This window comes from Rutilus rutilus (genome assembly GCF_951802725.1).
Source record: "Rutilus rutilus genome assembly, chromosome: 25".
Classification (NCBI taxonomy): domain Eukaryota; kingdom Metazoa; phylum Chordata; class Actinopteri; order Cypriniformes; family Leuciscidae; genus Rutilus; species Rutilus rutilus.
This window is the reverse complement of record NC_140229.1, coordinates 20287997-20303640: the sequence shown is the minus strand read 5'-3', so window position 1 is coordinate 20303640 and position 15644 is coordinate 20287997. Positions and strand designations below refer to the sequence as shown.

General features: G+C 37.1%; 1 protein-coding gene across 2 annotated transcripts in view; it reads left to right on the top strand.

Moving 5' to 3' along the window:
• Window positions 1–15644, top strand: part of unc13bb (unc-13 homolog Bb (C. elegans)) — a 93701-nt gene that overhangs the window by 44512 nt on the left and 33545 nt on the right. For both annotated transcript variants that reach the window (XM_084400385.1, XM_084400384.1), the window contains exons 9-13: window positions 3207–3503; window positions 3607–3697; window positions 14088–14134; window positions 14320–14398; window positions 15568–15642. In XM_084400385.1, the coding sequence (XP_084256511.1) occupies window positions 3207–3503; window positions 3607–3697; window positions 14088–14134; window positions 14320–14398; window positions 15568–15642 (589 nt within the window). The remainder of the gene's footprint in view (window positions 1–3206; window positions 3504–3606; window positions 3698–14087; window positions 14135–14319; window positions 14399–15567; window positions 15643–15644) is intronic.

The following is a 15644-nucleotide window of genomic DNA, read 5'->3' as shown; positions in this document are numbered from 1 at the left end:
TGAGTCTGTTGTCCCACCTAATAGGCCATGTAAAGAGCAATCAGTAAATGAAATACCCTCCTTGTCTAGTGGACCTAGCCCTCAGGAACCAAATTCCGTGTCAAGTTCAATTTCTCTTGATAGTAAAGAGTCAAAGGAACCACAAGGTAAAGACTTCCCTACTATTATCACTGGACAAAATACATTGCCAGGCTCTTCTCATCCTTCCTCACTTCTAACTGGGCTACTCTCAAATGAATCCCCTGCTAAAGGTCTTTTGTCAAAGTTCAGTGGGGCTACACTTCAGCCAAGTGAGACACTAAGCTGTGATCCAACTGTATCAGCACCAAAAGCCCCACAAGAGGTTTTGCCAGCTATTGATGGTAGTTTGGCATCTTCTGAATCAAACAAGTCACCAGCACACCAGGAGGATTCTTCTGCTCAGGGTGTAGTACCACCAAAAGATGGAGCAACCTCAGGCTTGTTGTCAATGTTTTCTGGGTCAGGTTCTCAAAATGCTCCTTCTCAGACCGGATCTATACTTGGTGGGATTTTCCCTGGTGCCTCAGGATCAATGGAAATTCCTGGCAAGAATCTATTTTCTATGTTTTCTGGACCAATTTCACAGCCCAGTACAGTCAATGCAGGGCATAAAGTTGAGAGTAATAGTCCAGGTGCTTCTGCCTTTAATGAGTTGCCAGGAAAAGGTTTATTTTCTGTGTTTGGTGGATCAAGTCCACAACAGGCCACTCCTCAGTCTTCTTCACTATTTGGAGGTATTCTATCTGGAGTTGCTTCTAAGGATGCTCCTGGAAAAGGTCTTCTTTCCATGTTCAGTGGTCCTAGTTCAACACCTTCACCTAGTCAAACTGGACCAACATCAAAACCATCTGAGACTGAGGGGCTGTTGAAAGCTGCATCATTATTCTCTCATGGGGGTGCCACTGAGGATAATAAATCAAAGACTGTGGGCTTTGGCCTGTCAAATTTGAGCTCCATGGAGGAAAAGAAATCAGGACCCCAGGATGACGATTCCAAGCACTCTATACCCTTGGCCGGTGAAGAAAAAGCAGCCTCAATGGCTTCAGTCTCTGCTGATATCGCTGAAAAAAGCTCAGATCCCATTGTTGAGACAATAGTTGTTGAAGGGAGTAATCTAGATGTTACCCTAAAAAAGTCTAGTGTGACTGGAGATGCTTTATCAAAGGATATTGATTCAAACTCCGAGCAGAGTAGAAAAACAGAAATTCAGACTACAGATGGTCAAACTCAACATATAAAACAGGGTGATTCAACCGAGCCCAGTGGCTCTGAGGGACTTCCTAAACATCCTGAGCCACAGAAATCTGTCATAGACTCATCAGCTGAAGCTGTTAGTGGCTTTATGTCTAAACTGTTCACTGGTGCCAGTTCAGCAACAAATTCATCAGGTGGTCTCTTCTCACAACCACACCCAAACACTACCACACAAAGAACCTCATTCTTTGGCCTTCCAAGTAGCTTACCCACTGAGTCCATAAAAACGGACCTTTTCAGTATGTTTAAATCACCAGAAGCACCCAAAGCAGCTGACACAACACAATCTGTTACCTCTACTCAGTCACTTCAGTCAGTCCAAGATCAGAGTGCACATAATGATTCACCATCATGTCCTGGGGATGTTACATTGTCTGGAGACAAAGATAAAGTAGAAATCCTTTTACCTGTGAAAGAAATGCCTGCTGATGATACTTTCAGTAATTTAACAGTTGCAACTGTAGATTCCACATCAGCTTCCAGCTGTCATCCAGCTGAAACAGTTGTTAAGGAGCCTACTGAAGGTGAAGTAATACATGAGAAAAACATTGTCATTGTTTCTGAACCTGAAGCAAAGATTACAGATAAATCAGTACCCGCAGTAGACGGTAGCTCAAAAATAGCTCAACACCCTCCATCATCAGAACCTTCTCAGTCCATATTTGGCATGCCAGATTTAACACCACCTAAGTTTGGTTTCATGGCTGGAGCTGCAGATGCTGGAAAGTCTTTTGGATCTTTCTTTTCTTCACCACCCTCAATAGCAAACACAGAAGGTGGCAAGTTTCTTTCTGGATTTAAGTCAATTTCAGCAGGGCTGTTTCAAGAGGAGAAGACTGTGATATCAAAAGAAGAAACGTCAACATCTTTATTTGGAACAAAATTTGGTTTTCCATGGCAGAAAGAAACTCCAGAACCTCCTAAGCAACAAACACCTCCAATTGTTACAACCCAGCCTAAAGCTCAGGAGAATAAACTACATATTGAAGATAGTACAACTGCTAAAATAGGGCATAACAATTTGATCTCAAAGGAAGAAAATGGTGAAATCAAACACCCTGTTGACATTAAACAAGAAATTGTTGCAAATTCTGAAGTCCAAAAGACAGAATTTGTTGTCCCAGAAAATGACACAGATAAACCCCAACTCAGTGCTTCCACACCCGATTCACCTCCACAAAAAGAATTAGAAATCCATATCCAGACCCAACCTTCTACAGATGTCTCTTCAGGATTACAGCAGGAAAAGAAGGACCTTTTGATTCCAAAAAGGCTAGTAGCAGCATACTAAATGGTTTCATAAACCATTTATGTTGCAATAAGTTTACATGCACAGTCATAATTCTTACAAGGCTAACATATATACATATATAAATGTTTATTTCTTATGTAGTTTAGTGTTTTACTTTTACAATTTGAAATGCATTACACACACAAAAATGCTTTCTGAAAATCTTTTTTATTTTTATTTTTTATTCTAAACAACAAAATATTCTAAGGGCTCATTATTATCAGAAAATGCAGACTAAGAATATTAATGTGCATGTAAACACACCCACTGACTTTAGTTTTAGCTTTAGTTTATGAAGATGGTGTCGTTCCCTACATGTGATTGTTTCTTCTCAGTGCAATGTGACTTTTATAACTGTGCTTTGGTTCTTTGTAAATGTGTTTTTCCATTAGCTGTGTGTTGCTTTTATTGTGTTTCTTAATTGGGATTTTAGACCTACTTATGCAGTGAATGTAGTTCACAATCTCAGTGACTGTAACTCACTTGTTACTAATCTTTCTTTCTTTCTTTCTTTCTTTCTTTCTTTCTTTCTTTCTTTCTTTCTTTCTTTCTTTCTTTCTTTCTTTCTTTCTTTCTTTCTTTCTTTCTTTCTTTCTTTCTTTCTTTCTTTCTTTCTTTCTTTCTTTCTTTCTAACTCTAGCCCTGTGGACTCTAGTCGTTTTGGATCTTCAGGCAATCTCAGTCAAGCTAGTTCTCAGCTTAGTGAGACTGGTCAGGAGAGTGCTGCCTGTTCAGAGTTAGAGGAGTCCTACCATTCCTACCACAGCACCGGCTATCGGCCATCCAGAAATGGGCATCACCCTACCAATGCACATACTTCCTGGGGGGAAGATGAGGGATTGAAATCCTCCCAAGAAAATGGAAAGGGTATAAGCAGCACCATTAAAAATGAAGGGATTTCTCAAGTGGACAAAATGCCTGAAAAAACTCTAAAAAGGTACAGATATTGTAGGCTTACAGTGAGTTTACAGTACACATTTATTATAATAAATGTTTTCAATAGCATGAATTAAATTTCATAAGTTGTTTTATTTGTCTAGCTTCAGGGATGATGGATCACCTTTGCCGTTCTCTCAATCCAGAGTTCGCTGGCTTAAGGCAATCAACAAAGTGAGAGTTCAGCTTAAGGAGGTATAGTAGGGAGCTCATACCCTCCATCTCCTTTGTCATTCCTCCTTCAGTTGATCCAGTTTCACACTTTAGATCAAACAGTACCACATATCTTTTTTTTCCCTATAAACCTGCACAAGTTACCTGCATCTTATCAATCTGTTATGAAATTATCTCTTGAATTGAATCTACTTACCTTTATTCTTTTCTAGTAGGTAAGTATGAATTGCACAGCCCCTATCATTCAAGAACATCTGTTTTGGATTGGTTGAGTTTTACCATGCAAGATTTAAACTTGAAAGATTTAAATTTTTGAGACTTTTTAGAAATATTTATTTGCATTTAGTTGTTTGGTCGATTGAAACTTTGGGCATAGTAAATTCATCATTGCAAAAGTGGAAGGCCACTATGGTACTCTATCAGCTAGGAAAGGCATGCTGGGTTCCTACTAGCCTAGACCTCACAGCATTAATCTGCAAGGGCCAAGGTCAGGCTCTGAAGAGTTGCTGTCTGATGCCTCTGATAAAGTCTCAGAGTAATTAAGCATAGAGAAGCAGGGAGCTATAGATAGAGTGAGTGAGTGAGTGTGTGTGTGTGTGTGTGTGTGTGTGTGTGTGTGTGTGTGTGTGTCTTGAAGGGTATTTAATGACTAGTTAAAATAAATTGGGGAATTGACTCAGGGAAGTCCACAAAGTGAACTACAGGGCTATTGGTCATGTCTAATTATCAAAAGTGGTGGAATATAGTATGTTAAAGATGGAGTAAAGGTATATGCAGTGGAGTGTATAGTGGGTGTGTATAAAAATAATAATTTAATAGCACATGCTTAAATGATCTTTGCTGTATTTAAAAATATTATTTGTAAATGTTCTATACACAATTTTATAATTATTTCTATGAATTATGTCCTTTTATTGTTATATTTCCTTGACATTAAAATAATTATTGTCTTTTTATTGGCAATTATATACTATATATTTTACAATCTATGTAACTATGTAGTTTATTTAAGATTACTTACATTTTAAAGCATTGTATTCCATCATTATATTTAGTTTTTTCCCCTTGTTCTGTTGTTTGTTCTATAAAGATTTATAGCTAGATAGCCCTGTTTGCCCCATTTCTTTCTCTCTCTGTCTCTCCCTTTCTTTTTCTTTCTCTTTCTCTCTCATCTTGACAGTCAGTAATTAGCTATGCTGTTGTCCCCCTTCGTTTCTTTCATTTGACCGCACACAAAATTGAGTGTGTGAGCCACTAGAAATAAATTAAGATCGCAAGGCGCTTTTGTGGCTTGATCACCTCAAGTCAGAATTAATAGTGTCACATCAGATTAATTCTTAATACTTTGGATGAAAAGTGCCTGCTTTTGATTTTATGTGACAGAATATGTCTACTTTTATGTATAATGTCTATAGGACTATGAATTTGTAAAGGTGTAGTAATTTATTCCGATAACGCGCCGCTCATACTAATTAAGTGGTTTCACATACGGCACTCTTGATTGAGGCTCCATTATAGTGATTGCTGCTTGCGACTTATTGTGAATGCTTATGTAAAAGCTGCTAATTTAATACAGTGGAGACAATGGGTGTGGTTTAGCACGTAGTCACATACATTATTTTTGCTGTGAAGGACATAGGGAATTATTCGAGATAAGCTTATTCTTATAAACATCTGCATTAAAGGAGATTTAGCTGTAAAACAGCCTCTTATATGCCTCCTTACAGCCATAAATCAAACACCGATAAGACTGTTAAGACTAGATTTACACACCTCTCTGCTTTAACAGTGTAATACGATTTAGCTAATCCCCTGATGGTCTTTAGCGTTTTACCGAATTGTTGTTTATTGTCATTGGTTTTATTTTTTAATTAACATTGTGTTGTACCACATCATGCCATATTTATGGAGGCCATAACAGAAATGCCATAACATTTCTGTTATTTGATTAATTGTCTGTACAATATTCCTAAAAAACCAAAGTGCACTGTAACGTTCAAATGTTTAATAGGAGGCAATAGCGACAAAAGAGGAGAGATGGAATGCTGGCATTTTGACAATTCCAGATTAGCTTTGTGTTGGAATACATTGCCAGAGGACACCGAGAAAGAGAGCGAGTGAGGGAGAGCGAGTGAGGAGGTTGTTTGAGGGAGAGATGCTCCACTGTGACTATCACACTTAGCCTAGACTGGAATCCGCTCAACTGTGCAGATGTCAGTTTGTGGAGAGGGTTGTGTCTGCTTTTTTGTTCGAGATGTGTTGGATTGCCAGAGCAGCCGAATGGATAAATCCTTGAAGTGCAGGAGTGTTGATTAGGGTCAACAATTTGAAATCCGGAGGCATTTTTATTTGCAGGTGGTTTGGGTGTTCTGGAATACTCAAAGTGAAACTTGATTTTTGTCTTTTTTCTCCTGTGAGGTAAGTTTTGTACTTTTTTCCGTGTAGTTTTTTGGGTCTTGTGCTGATGAAGATTAGTAAGGGTGAATTTTATGAAAATTGTCAAGAAGTGTTGAGGTTATATTTTACCCGAAATACTATTTTTAGAACCTTTATATTTTTTTCTTGGGGTGAAATAAGTCCTGATCACTTGTTCATGAGGTTCACCTGAATATGTTGAATTTATTAAGGTTGAATGTTTATTGTAATAGTAATTGAATGCTTTATTGTTAACTGTGTAGTTTGGTCTGATAAGTTCTCAGCTTGTTTATGGCTTTAAAAAAAGTGATCGCAGACACCAAACACCAGGAGTAATAGAAAGTATTAGAAGTACTATTACTTATAACACCTAATTAAAAATATATATAAAAAATTAATGTACTATAAAAATTAAAGCACTTAAAGTCAATCTGAAAAGCGCTCAACAACCCATGTTACTTGGAAAATAAGTCAGATTACAGAAGCAAAAGGCAGTGATTTATTTATGTGTACATATTGGTAATTACACAATTTTAAAATAACTGTTTTGTAATTTTAATATATGCTAAAATGGAATTTATTCCTGTGATGCAAAGCTGAATTTCATCAGCCAATAAATCTACTCCAGTAGAATCCACACGATTCTTCAAAAATCATTCTAATATGCTGGTTTTATTATCAAATATTATCAGTTATTATGAATTATCATTGGTGCTCAATTATTGATAATGTTTCTTATCAATGGTGAAAATATTTGCTGCTTAATATTTTGGTGGCCATTTTTTTTAGGATTCTTCGATAAATAGAAAGTTCAAAACAGCATTGATTTGAAATATAATTTTTTTGTAACGTAAAGACATAATACATGTCTTTACAGTCACTTTTGACCAATTAAATACTTCTTTGCTGAATAAAAGTATGAATTTCACAGTTTTACTTGCCCAAACAAAATTTTCACTGGACCTACTTCAAAAATAAATAAAAATAAATAAATATATATATATATATATATAAATATAAATAGCCCTATTTACTGTATTGTTTCTGGCCCAAGTAACCTTAATAAATAAGGTTATGACACCAAAAACTACTAGCCAACTCATATCAATTTCAAATATTGTGAAATATTGAGAACAAATCAAATTATGACCACTTTTGAATAAGAAACCATATCAAGTCTAGAAAACTTGTCAAAACTCTGCGAAGCACAACATGCGTATCGGTGAGAACACTCGTTTAAACAGCAGACACACACCGGGACATTTGACTGCACATCACATTTTTTACATTATTGATGCTTGCAATCATAATGCAACGGACACAAATTCTTTCTACGCACACTGCAACGGTCAAAATATGACGTAACACTGCGTGTATGTTTTTTAAAACATATAAATAATAGCCCACTTAAAGTGTTTATTACAAATAAATTCTAAATGCTAAAAATGGAAATGAACAAAAATTTGCATTGCATTTACAATTCTGTGCAGCACCCCTACTTTCCGCGCCCCTGAATAGAACAAATATACAGGTAAAAATATACAGTGTTTTTCAGGTTGCTCTAACAGTAGTTTTCAAATACAGAAAATAATCACATGTGAAATAATACCATAGTCTTCACTGTATAAATAATAATAATAATAATAATAATACGTTTTATTTATATAGCGCCTTTCCAGGGCTCAAGGACGCTTAACAGATGCTTAAATGAAATGGAGATTAATCCATTACAAAAGTTATTCAGTCAGTAAATTTGTTTGATTTAAAATTGCTTGATTTAAAATTGCCAGTTTCAAGACCTAAAGCATGGATCCAATATACTGTTACATATGCGTTTTATTTCTCAACTGTTAAGATCACTTAAGACATAACCGACTATGTTCACAAGGATATTCGCCAATATGGGCATTTTGACATCATGTTGTGTAAATTTGTCTGTTCAATGGCAAGATGATGTGAAAGAGAACACAATTCAGTATTTGCTGAATCTTCAGTATCTTCAATGATCAGTATCTTTCTGGGATCACGCTTTGGATATGTGCTCACGCAAAACTTCTCAAAACAGGGAGTAACGAATTGAGTTCTCTTTCACATCTTCTAAAACCTTGAATTTTTTAATTGGCAAGGCTTAAAAAAGTGCAAATGATAAACTTTGTTTAACATTTTTTATCATTGATGTTTCTTTTATATTTAAATATTGTCATTAAATGTTAATGTTTCTTGAGCACCAAATTAGCATATTATAATGATTTCTGAATTTTTTTAATTGTAATATTTCACAGTATTACTATTTTTACTGTATTTTTGATCAAATAAATGCAGCCTCGGTGAGCAGAAGAGACTTGTTTAATAAAAAAACAAATAAAAAAAACATAATTTTTAATTATTCCAAACTTTTGACTGGTATATATTCTTTCAGTTTTGACAAATTCTAACCTATGTCAGTCAGCTAAATTATTTAAATGACCAGAAGTCAGCAGAATTTTCTCAATATTACACTCTGGCCTGGTGCATTGAGTCCATGTTGAGTCCTGAATTATTATGTTGTCTTAACTTAGCCTATAGGCAAATCAGGGACAGCACTAGTAATGAGAGCTACTTACTCTGCAATTATCTCTGCACTGCACTGTTTAGAGTTTCTTATTAGGAATTCTGCGGCATATACGATATCTTATCTTTTGGTTGGAATAGCAAATTAGGCAGGAATATGAAATATTTTGATACCTGAGCTATCTGCGGAATGAATGTCACATAAATTAGTTCACATTAGTTGGGTGATATTGGGCAGAGGTTAAACTTATAATAGTAATATTTAAATGTAATTTATAAAATTCAGAGTATTCTTCTGGCATGAAAGTTAAAGGCAAAACTAGGGCACACAGATTGTGTAAAATTTTAACTTGAGCACTTTAAGTAATATTTTAATTAGTATAGTTAAAACGGCTTAATTCGAAAGTATGTCATTTCCTGTAACTGTATTCAATGTAAAGTTAAAAATCCATCATAAAATATACTGTCCCTGACATTAATTTTAGCCTATTGCAGACACATGGCAAGCAGCCAAAATGTGCCCTTGAAAGCTGCCAACCTAAACGCTCATTGTTGGAGTCACAGTAAAGATCATGTTGGCCATTAAATGCTTTTGGAGAATAACACAGAGGACAGTCTCTGAATTTCAATGACTGTCTTGTATGATCCCCCCCCCCCCCCCCCCCCCCCAATTATGGTAAAAGAGTGTGTCTAAATAAATAAAAAAGCGAAAGCTGAATAGCCTAGTGTATACGAGACTAGCTAACATTATGTCCTGACAGGCAGGAAATGGGATGAAGCTGCTATTAGACCCAGCAGGTTCTGTTTAACAATCATGATGCCCAGTGAATACAGCTGGGCTGTCACCCTCCCTGTGCTGTAACAGTTACTGTTAGAAGAGCTGACAGGCAAGAAGATAATATGTTGTGTTCTGTGTGGAATATGCCCCACCAGTTTGGCAATGTCTGGACTTCTACAACAGAATGCTTAAAGAAAAAAATTAATTAGAATTAGCATACGATCACATTATCTGATTAAACACTTAAAACTTTGTACCTTCTATGGTTTATTGAGCTGTTTTCTGGAGACCAAGACCATTACAGTGCTTTCTTTCAATTGAATACATTTTAACAATATTAAAGTCATACTGTAGTATGATATGACTGGGTTTATAGGCAAGCTAAGGCCAGTGTTACAGTATCAGCTGATGAGTTGCTATGTGCCATGTACATCCTGCGTAAACAGTGTAGAGGGATTTAGCTCCGTTATAAAATATGTTTTGCCCATTGTGGTGGTACTTTACTACATGGCAGAGATCCAGATATACTTACTCTTACCCTTCATCTGTAATGTGACTTTTTTTCTTGGGTGAATGTGAGAGTTGGTGGATGTGGATGACCCTTGCCTGTAGCATTACTTTTGATCAAAGTCTCCATTAGTATAAATTATGAAACTACATTCAGCACCTCATCTGTTTACTTACTCTACAGTACATAATGAAATATGGAGTCATAAGCTCTTTTCCAAGAGCAACCAACTGATTTGGAATGGCCTACATGGGCAGCAGTTCAACTGCCACACAAACACTCCTAATGCCTTAGAATTTGACTAAAATAAACAATGTTCGAATGCTGCACAATTAAGATGCATACATTTTGGGAGTACAAAAGATGTACATTGGACGTACATCTGTAGACAATTAGGTTTTAGAACAGAGCAATAGTGTCTTTGCAGAAGTGCAAAAGATTGAATGGCCATGAACAAAAGAGTAAATGTTGATTCTTTTACATGCATGCTAATATTTAACTGATGAATTTCATTACACTCTCAATAACATTGCAAAATATGTCTGTTAAATTGTATTAATCTATTCATGTCATTGTACTCAAATGTCAGGTGTGCCTGAAGCTCAGTTATGATCTTGACTGAAAAGCACATCCTCATGCACTGAAATGCAACAACTCTGTAATCACATGCACCAGAGTTTCAAGGTTCTGGTCCGCACCTGAGGTACAGTTGATTCTAAGGGATGTTATCACGGAGTCATTCCAATGAGCAAGATGAAACAAATGGGTCGCGCGAACTACAGCAAAGAATGTCTAAGAAAAGAGACCTTGGGAAGAAGCGGACCCAGAGTCCTAAGGTCAATCAGAGCATACGCAAGAAGATTCAGAAATTCCTCCAGGGCTCAGGGGAAAACACTGCCTATGACTCCCAGCACTCTCCTGTAGAGATAGAGGATGACATGTTCATCTGTGGCATAAAGAGAGACCCCTGTACTCATGAGTGTATTCTCTCTGCTCAGCGTAGTTTTGAAAGTCATACTAACACCTCCAAGAGTAAAGTTATTGGGAAGGGGAGGCGTAATAGTGATGGCAATATTACAATCCCATGCATCATGGAAATGAATGTTCCTGCATTGGAGCCCACAGACCAAGCAGAAGACAGTGGCTGTGTAGATGGAAGAGGTGCCATGGAAAATAAACCAAGCCGAATTAATGACAGAGACAAGACAAGAGGAGGCGGCTCAAGCACCATAGTGGATCACATTTTGAAGGAACTGCAGGGGATAAATAAAATCCAAGAGGAAATATCAGATTTGAGACAATACCTGACATCTGTAAGTGGCTCCGTAGATGAGGTGTCCTGCTGTGTAGATGCAGTGTTGCTGGAAATTGAGGAGCTGTACTCCGTTGGTGCTGTAGGGCATCCTTCACCTCGAAGAGTTGTGGCTCATCATAGGAGTCCAGATGGGCAGAATGCCGCTGCAGTCCCACAAAGTAGAAATAATAGCCCAGTAGTAAAGCATAGAAAATTGGAGAAGAATGAAGTTAGATCACAAGCAGCCAGACTTAACATGTCAGGATGGGATATGGAAACTGATTATCGAGATATGCCTAGAAGAGCCAAGTTAAACAATCCTAAGATTTCTGACAACTTTAATGCCCCCTCTTCCAGATTTAAGAAGTCCAGCTATTGTCCAGTTTATGGGCAAGAGTTTACAAGCACTAGTTCCTTATCCTCAGGTCTCAGTTCTAACAGTCATGATCAAGATGGAAGTTATCGTTCTAGGGAGGTTGACCAACATAACAGTGGTTGGAGACATTCGGAAATGCAGTTGAGCGTGAGTGGAGAAGGATGGAGTGGAGAAACTGGATGGAGTGAGGAGGATTATTGCTCCTGCCAGAACAGTGCAGACGAATTGGAAACTGTTGGACACCCAGATACATGGCACAGGTACAATGGTGGCGAGACCAGCAGCACACCGTGTCATTCATCACGAAGCAGCTCTGAACACCTATCCCTACTGTTTGGAAACCATAATGACTCTCCATCCAGTTCATCCAGTGTTGTAGATTGGAGGCATCCTAGGAATCAGGCTGTCGGTGACATTAGTTGTGACTGCACATCAAATTGCCTGTACTCCCGAAGTTCTGGATACCACACCATGGATGCATATGCTGATGAATCATGTAGTGGGCCATCCAGAAGCCTTAGTTGTTCAACTGTTGGAATGACAGACTATGATGACGGTTGCCAAAATCTACACTCCTCTTGCGAGCATTGCCTCTGTGATATTGATTCGGAGAAAGAGTGGCCAGGCGCGGTTTGCCCAAGTGTGTCTGAGGATCAGTATGACCCAGATTACTCTGAAAATACAGACACTGAAGAGTCACAGCCACCTACTCTAGGATATGATGTTGTAAAGATAAATAAAGCCATGATAACCTTCCACTCCACTCTAAAGGGAGCCTTGACAAAGCTTGACATGCATGAACCCCAGTGTCTAGATGAAGACACCAAGTCTGTAGTCTCAAGTCCCTGCAAATCCAATGACCCTGAGGAGGAGAGTGCTGGTGAGTCAAATGTAGACACTGTTGTACACTCTGATGGTGCAACTTTAGATCTCAGTGCATCTCCTCATAAGAGCATCGAAGCCTCTTTCCATGGGAAGGACTTGCTGGAATTACTAAACCGACGGCGTAATTCTCAAGTCTATGATCCTCTAGTATCTACTCCTAGCACGATTTCCCCTTCACATACTCCAACTGAATACTATGCAGTAGACCACTCAGATACTGTAGAGGACATTTTAACAGATCAAAAACTTTCCAATCTGCAGTGTATTCCAGAGCTTAGCCCAAAACATGCGGGTCTGAGTTCAGGAACTGTTGAGTATTATGATCACCAAATGACATTTGGCACCGGTAATACCGAAATAAGTCCAGAGGGCACTAATTCAGGAACACTGGAGACAGATGTTAATGCAAAACAGGTGGAGCATAGTCTTGACAATGAACCTGCCCTTGAGGACCCTCACCACCAGAAGTGCCTTGCCAATATTGAACGTGTGCTCAAAGAGAAGAGACATCGGCATAGACTATCCAGGATTGCCAATGCCTCAAAGAACACTTTCTCTGAAGAGGAATTTAAACAAGGTACTTTTTTTGTGGTTCAGAACTCAAAAAGCTGTCTTTTATTTTTGGTTGGTTATAAATGTAATTTAAGATCAATAAAATGTTCCTACTAATTTTCTGTGAATCTTCCCTAATTTTAACACTGTTTATCAACTGTTCTTTTCTTTTTTCTTTATTATCCTGCTCTGTCTTACAGAGGGAAGCAGGGAAGATGATCAGGTCATAATTATGTTTTGGTCAATTCTTAGTCATTATTTATTTTTAATTTTTTCATTAACGCCGGTTTTCTTTGTTTTTCATCCAAAGTTTTTTTGAATGCACATTCTTTATTGGAGTGTATGATAAATGTATGAGGGTTCCCTCTATTCGATTTTGCTGTATCTTCTGTCTGACTTTAACACTCAATGTTTTGTGTCTTTTAATGGTTACATGTGGTGTTTTGCTTCTGTTTTGTTTTGCTTACTTTAATGTGATTTGCCATCTTTTTAAATTATTGATAATTTGAAATGGTGCTTTTCGTCTTGCTGTATTGTTGCTTTTAAAAGCAGTTCCATACCACATGCCCTTGGGGGACTTCAGCTATCCAGCTGTACGTCTATTTATCTGAGGAAGAATGCTCATGCTATTACAAAAGTGGTTCACCTCAGATGGAAACAGGGACAGTTTGCTAAATGTTTGTCTGGATTTCACTAGGGTGTTTGTCCATCCTATAATTATGTTCTGCTGGCAATACGAGAGTGTGTGTGCTTTAAAATTTGATTTAATTTTTTGCTTTTCATTCATCTTTTTCTCTGATCTCATGAGTTGCATGTCAATCATTTGGATCAGATTTTTAAGGATTTCCATCAGTGGAACTTAAAGTCTTAAAGTCTTTTTTTCGTTGTCTTGTTTTGGTTTGCTTTCTCAGACCTTTTGGTTAAACTCAACCAATCCTGTGTCCTCTGCATTTATCTTAGGTTATGCTCAAGTTTTATTGTTTTTATTTTATCTTTATTATTGACTGCCCCTGTACACATTGGTTATTCTAAACTGTATTTTTGATGCCATAGGGCAAAGAAAAGGGAGATACTTCCAGAAATGCTTGGGTTAAAGCTGGGTAAGTTTCTCTTTGCATGGATACTATAACGTATTGTACTTGTTCACATTTTTGTTAAGAAATTATTTATGAGTATATAGAATTATTTATAAGAAGTTGTGGCATTTTATTAACATGTTCATTGTCTGTGTATTAATTATTAAGCGTGGAAAATACTCCTTCACAATGTGTTTGTTTATCCACAGAAATGGGAGTGGAATATTTGGAATTGACAGTATGCCAGACCTGCGGAAGAAGAAAGCTATTCCTCTGGTTAGCGATGTGGTAAGCACTCTTTCCACCTTGCATTAAAATGAAGAAAAGTGTTTTACCTGTGTTTTTATAATTCTCAACATGGTGTTGTTCCCCAATAGAAACATCATCAATCCAAATCCAATTTTGCTAAAATATTACTTGTTCAGTCTTATAATTGTAAGTAAATTGACAATATTAAGTCACCAAATAAAACAATCTAGACAAAGCCGACTACGAGAAATTTCCAGTTTCATAAGCATAATTGACGACCATTATAACTTTTAAGTTCTGACTCAGAAAAATATAAAGTGAAGTAAAATCAACTCTCTGATCTCTCTCCTCCCCATGAAAACATACATTTAAACCTCTACAACTCTTTTGAATGCATTCACTCTGCATGGTCAGGCTATGGTAAGTTTTCAGAATAACCCATACAGTATGATTGAACCTACTTTTTTGTGTATATCAAGATAATACTGCATCCACAGGATCAGTATTGCTCTAATAGTTTGCAAATACACAGCTAAAACATTTGACAGTGTAAAATCAGTTTGACGAATAGTCAACTTTTTTCAGGGAGTTACAATGTAACTGTAATTGTTAAAACATGCAAAAACTAAATATTTTAAATGTCTGTCTTTTTAAATATTTACCTGGTAATATCACAATATATGTATTATTATATATAATATGATTATGATATTATAATAAAACATTTATTTAATGAATGTGTTTGCAAACCATTACAACCTTACTTGATATACTGTACAAGCAAGCCAAAAAAAAAAAAAAAAAACCTTCTACTGGTTTACTTTTATTAGTTTACCTACTTTCCCTCCGACATGCATTGACATTTTTGGGCCATCACTTTCAAAGGGCTGTTTTATACCGGGTTGTTCTATTCCATTTTAAAGGGTGTTTTACTGTAGATGCCTCTTCATACCCAGGCTTACTAGTGATGGTTTCTTCATTAACCCCTCATTCCTTTACTGCACAGACTTTGGTTTCCCTTTTTATTTCTGGGACTCCCATAGTACTTCACCCTTAGTTTTGAAGTTCTGGGTTGTTGCTCTTAGGTTTAGATGCTATTTTTGACATCTAGATTCCACTTGGTTTCTGATATCTGTTTCACCTGGGGTGTTTTATGGGATTTTGTGTGATTTTTTGCATTGTTCTAATATCTATTCTTTGTATGACAGTCTCTGGTCCAGGCCAGGAAGGCTGGCATTGCATCTGCGATGGCTTCACGCTCCTCCATAAAAGATGAAGAACTGGT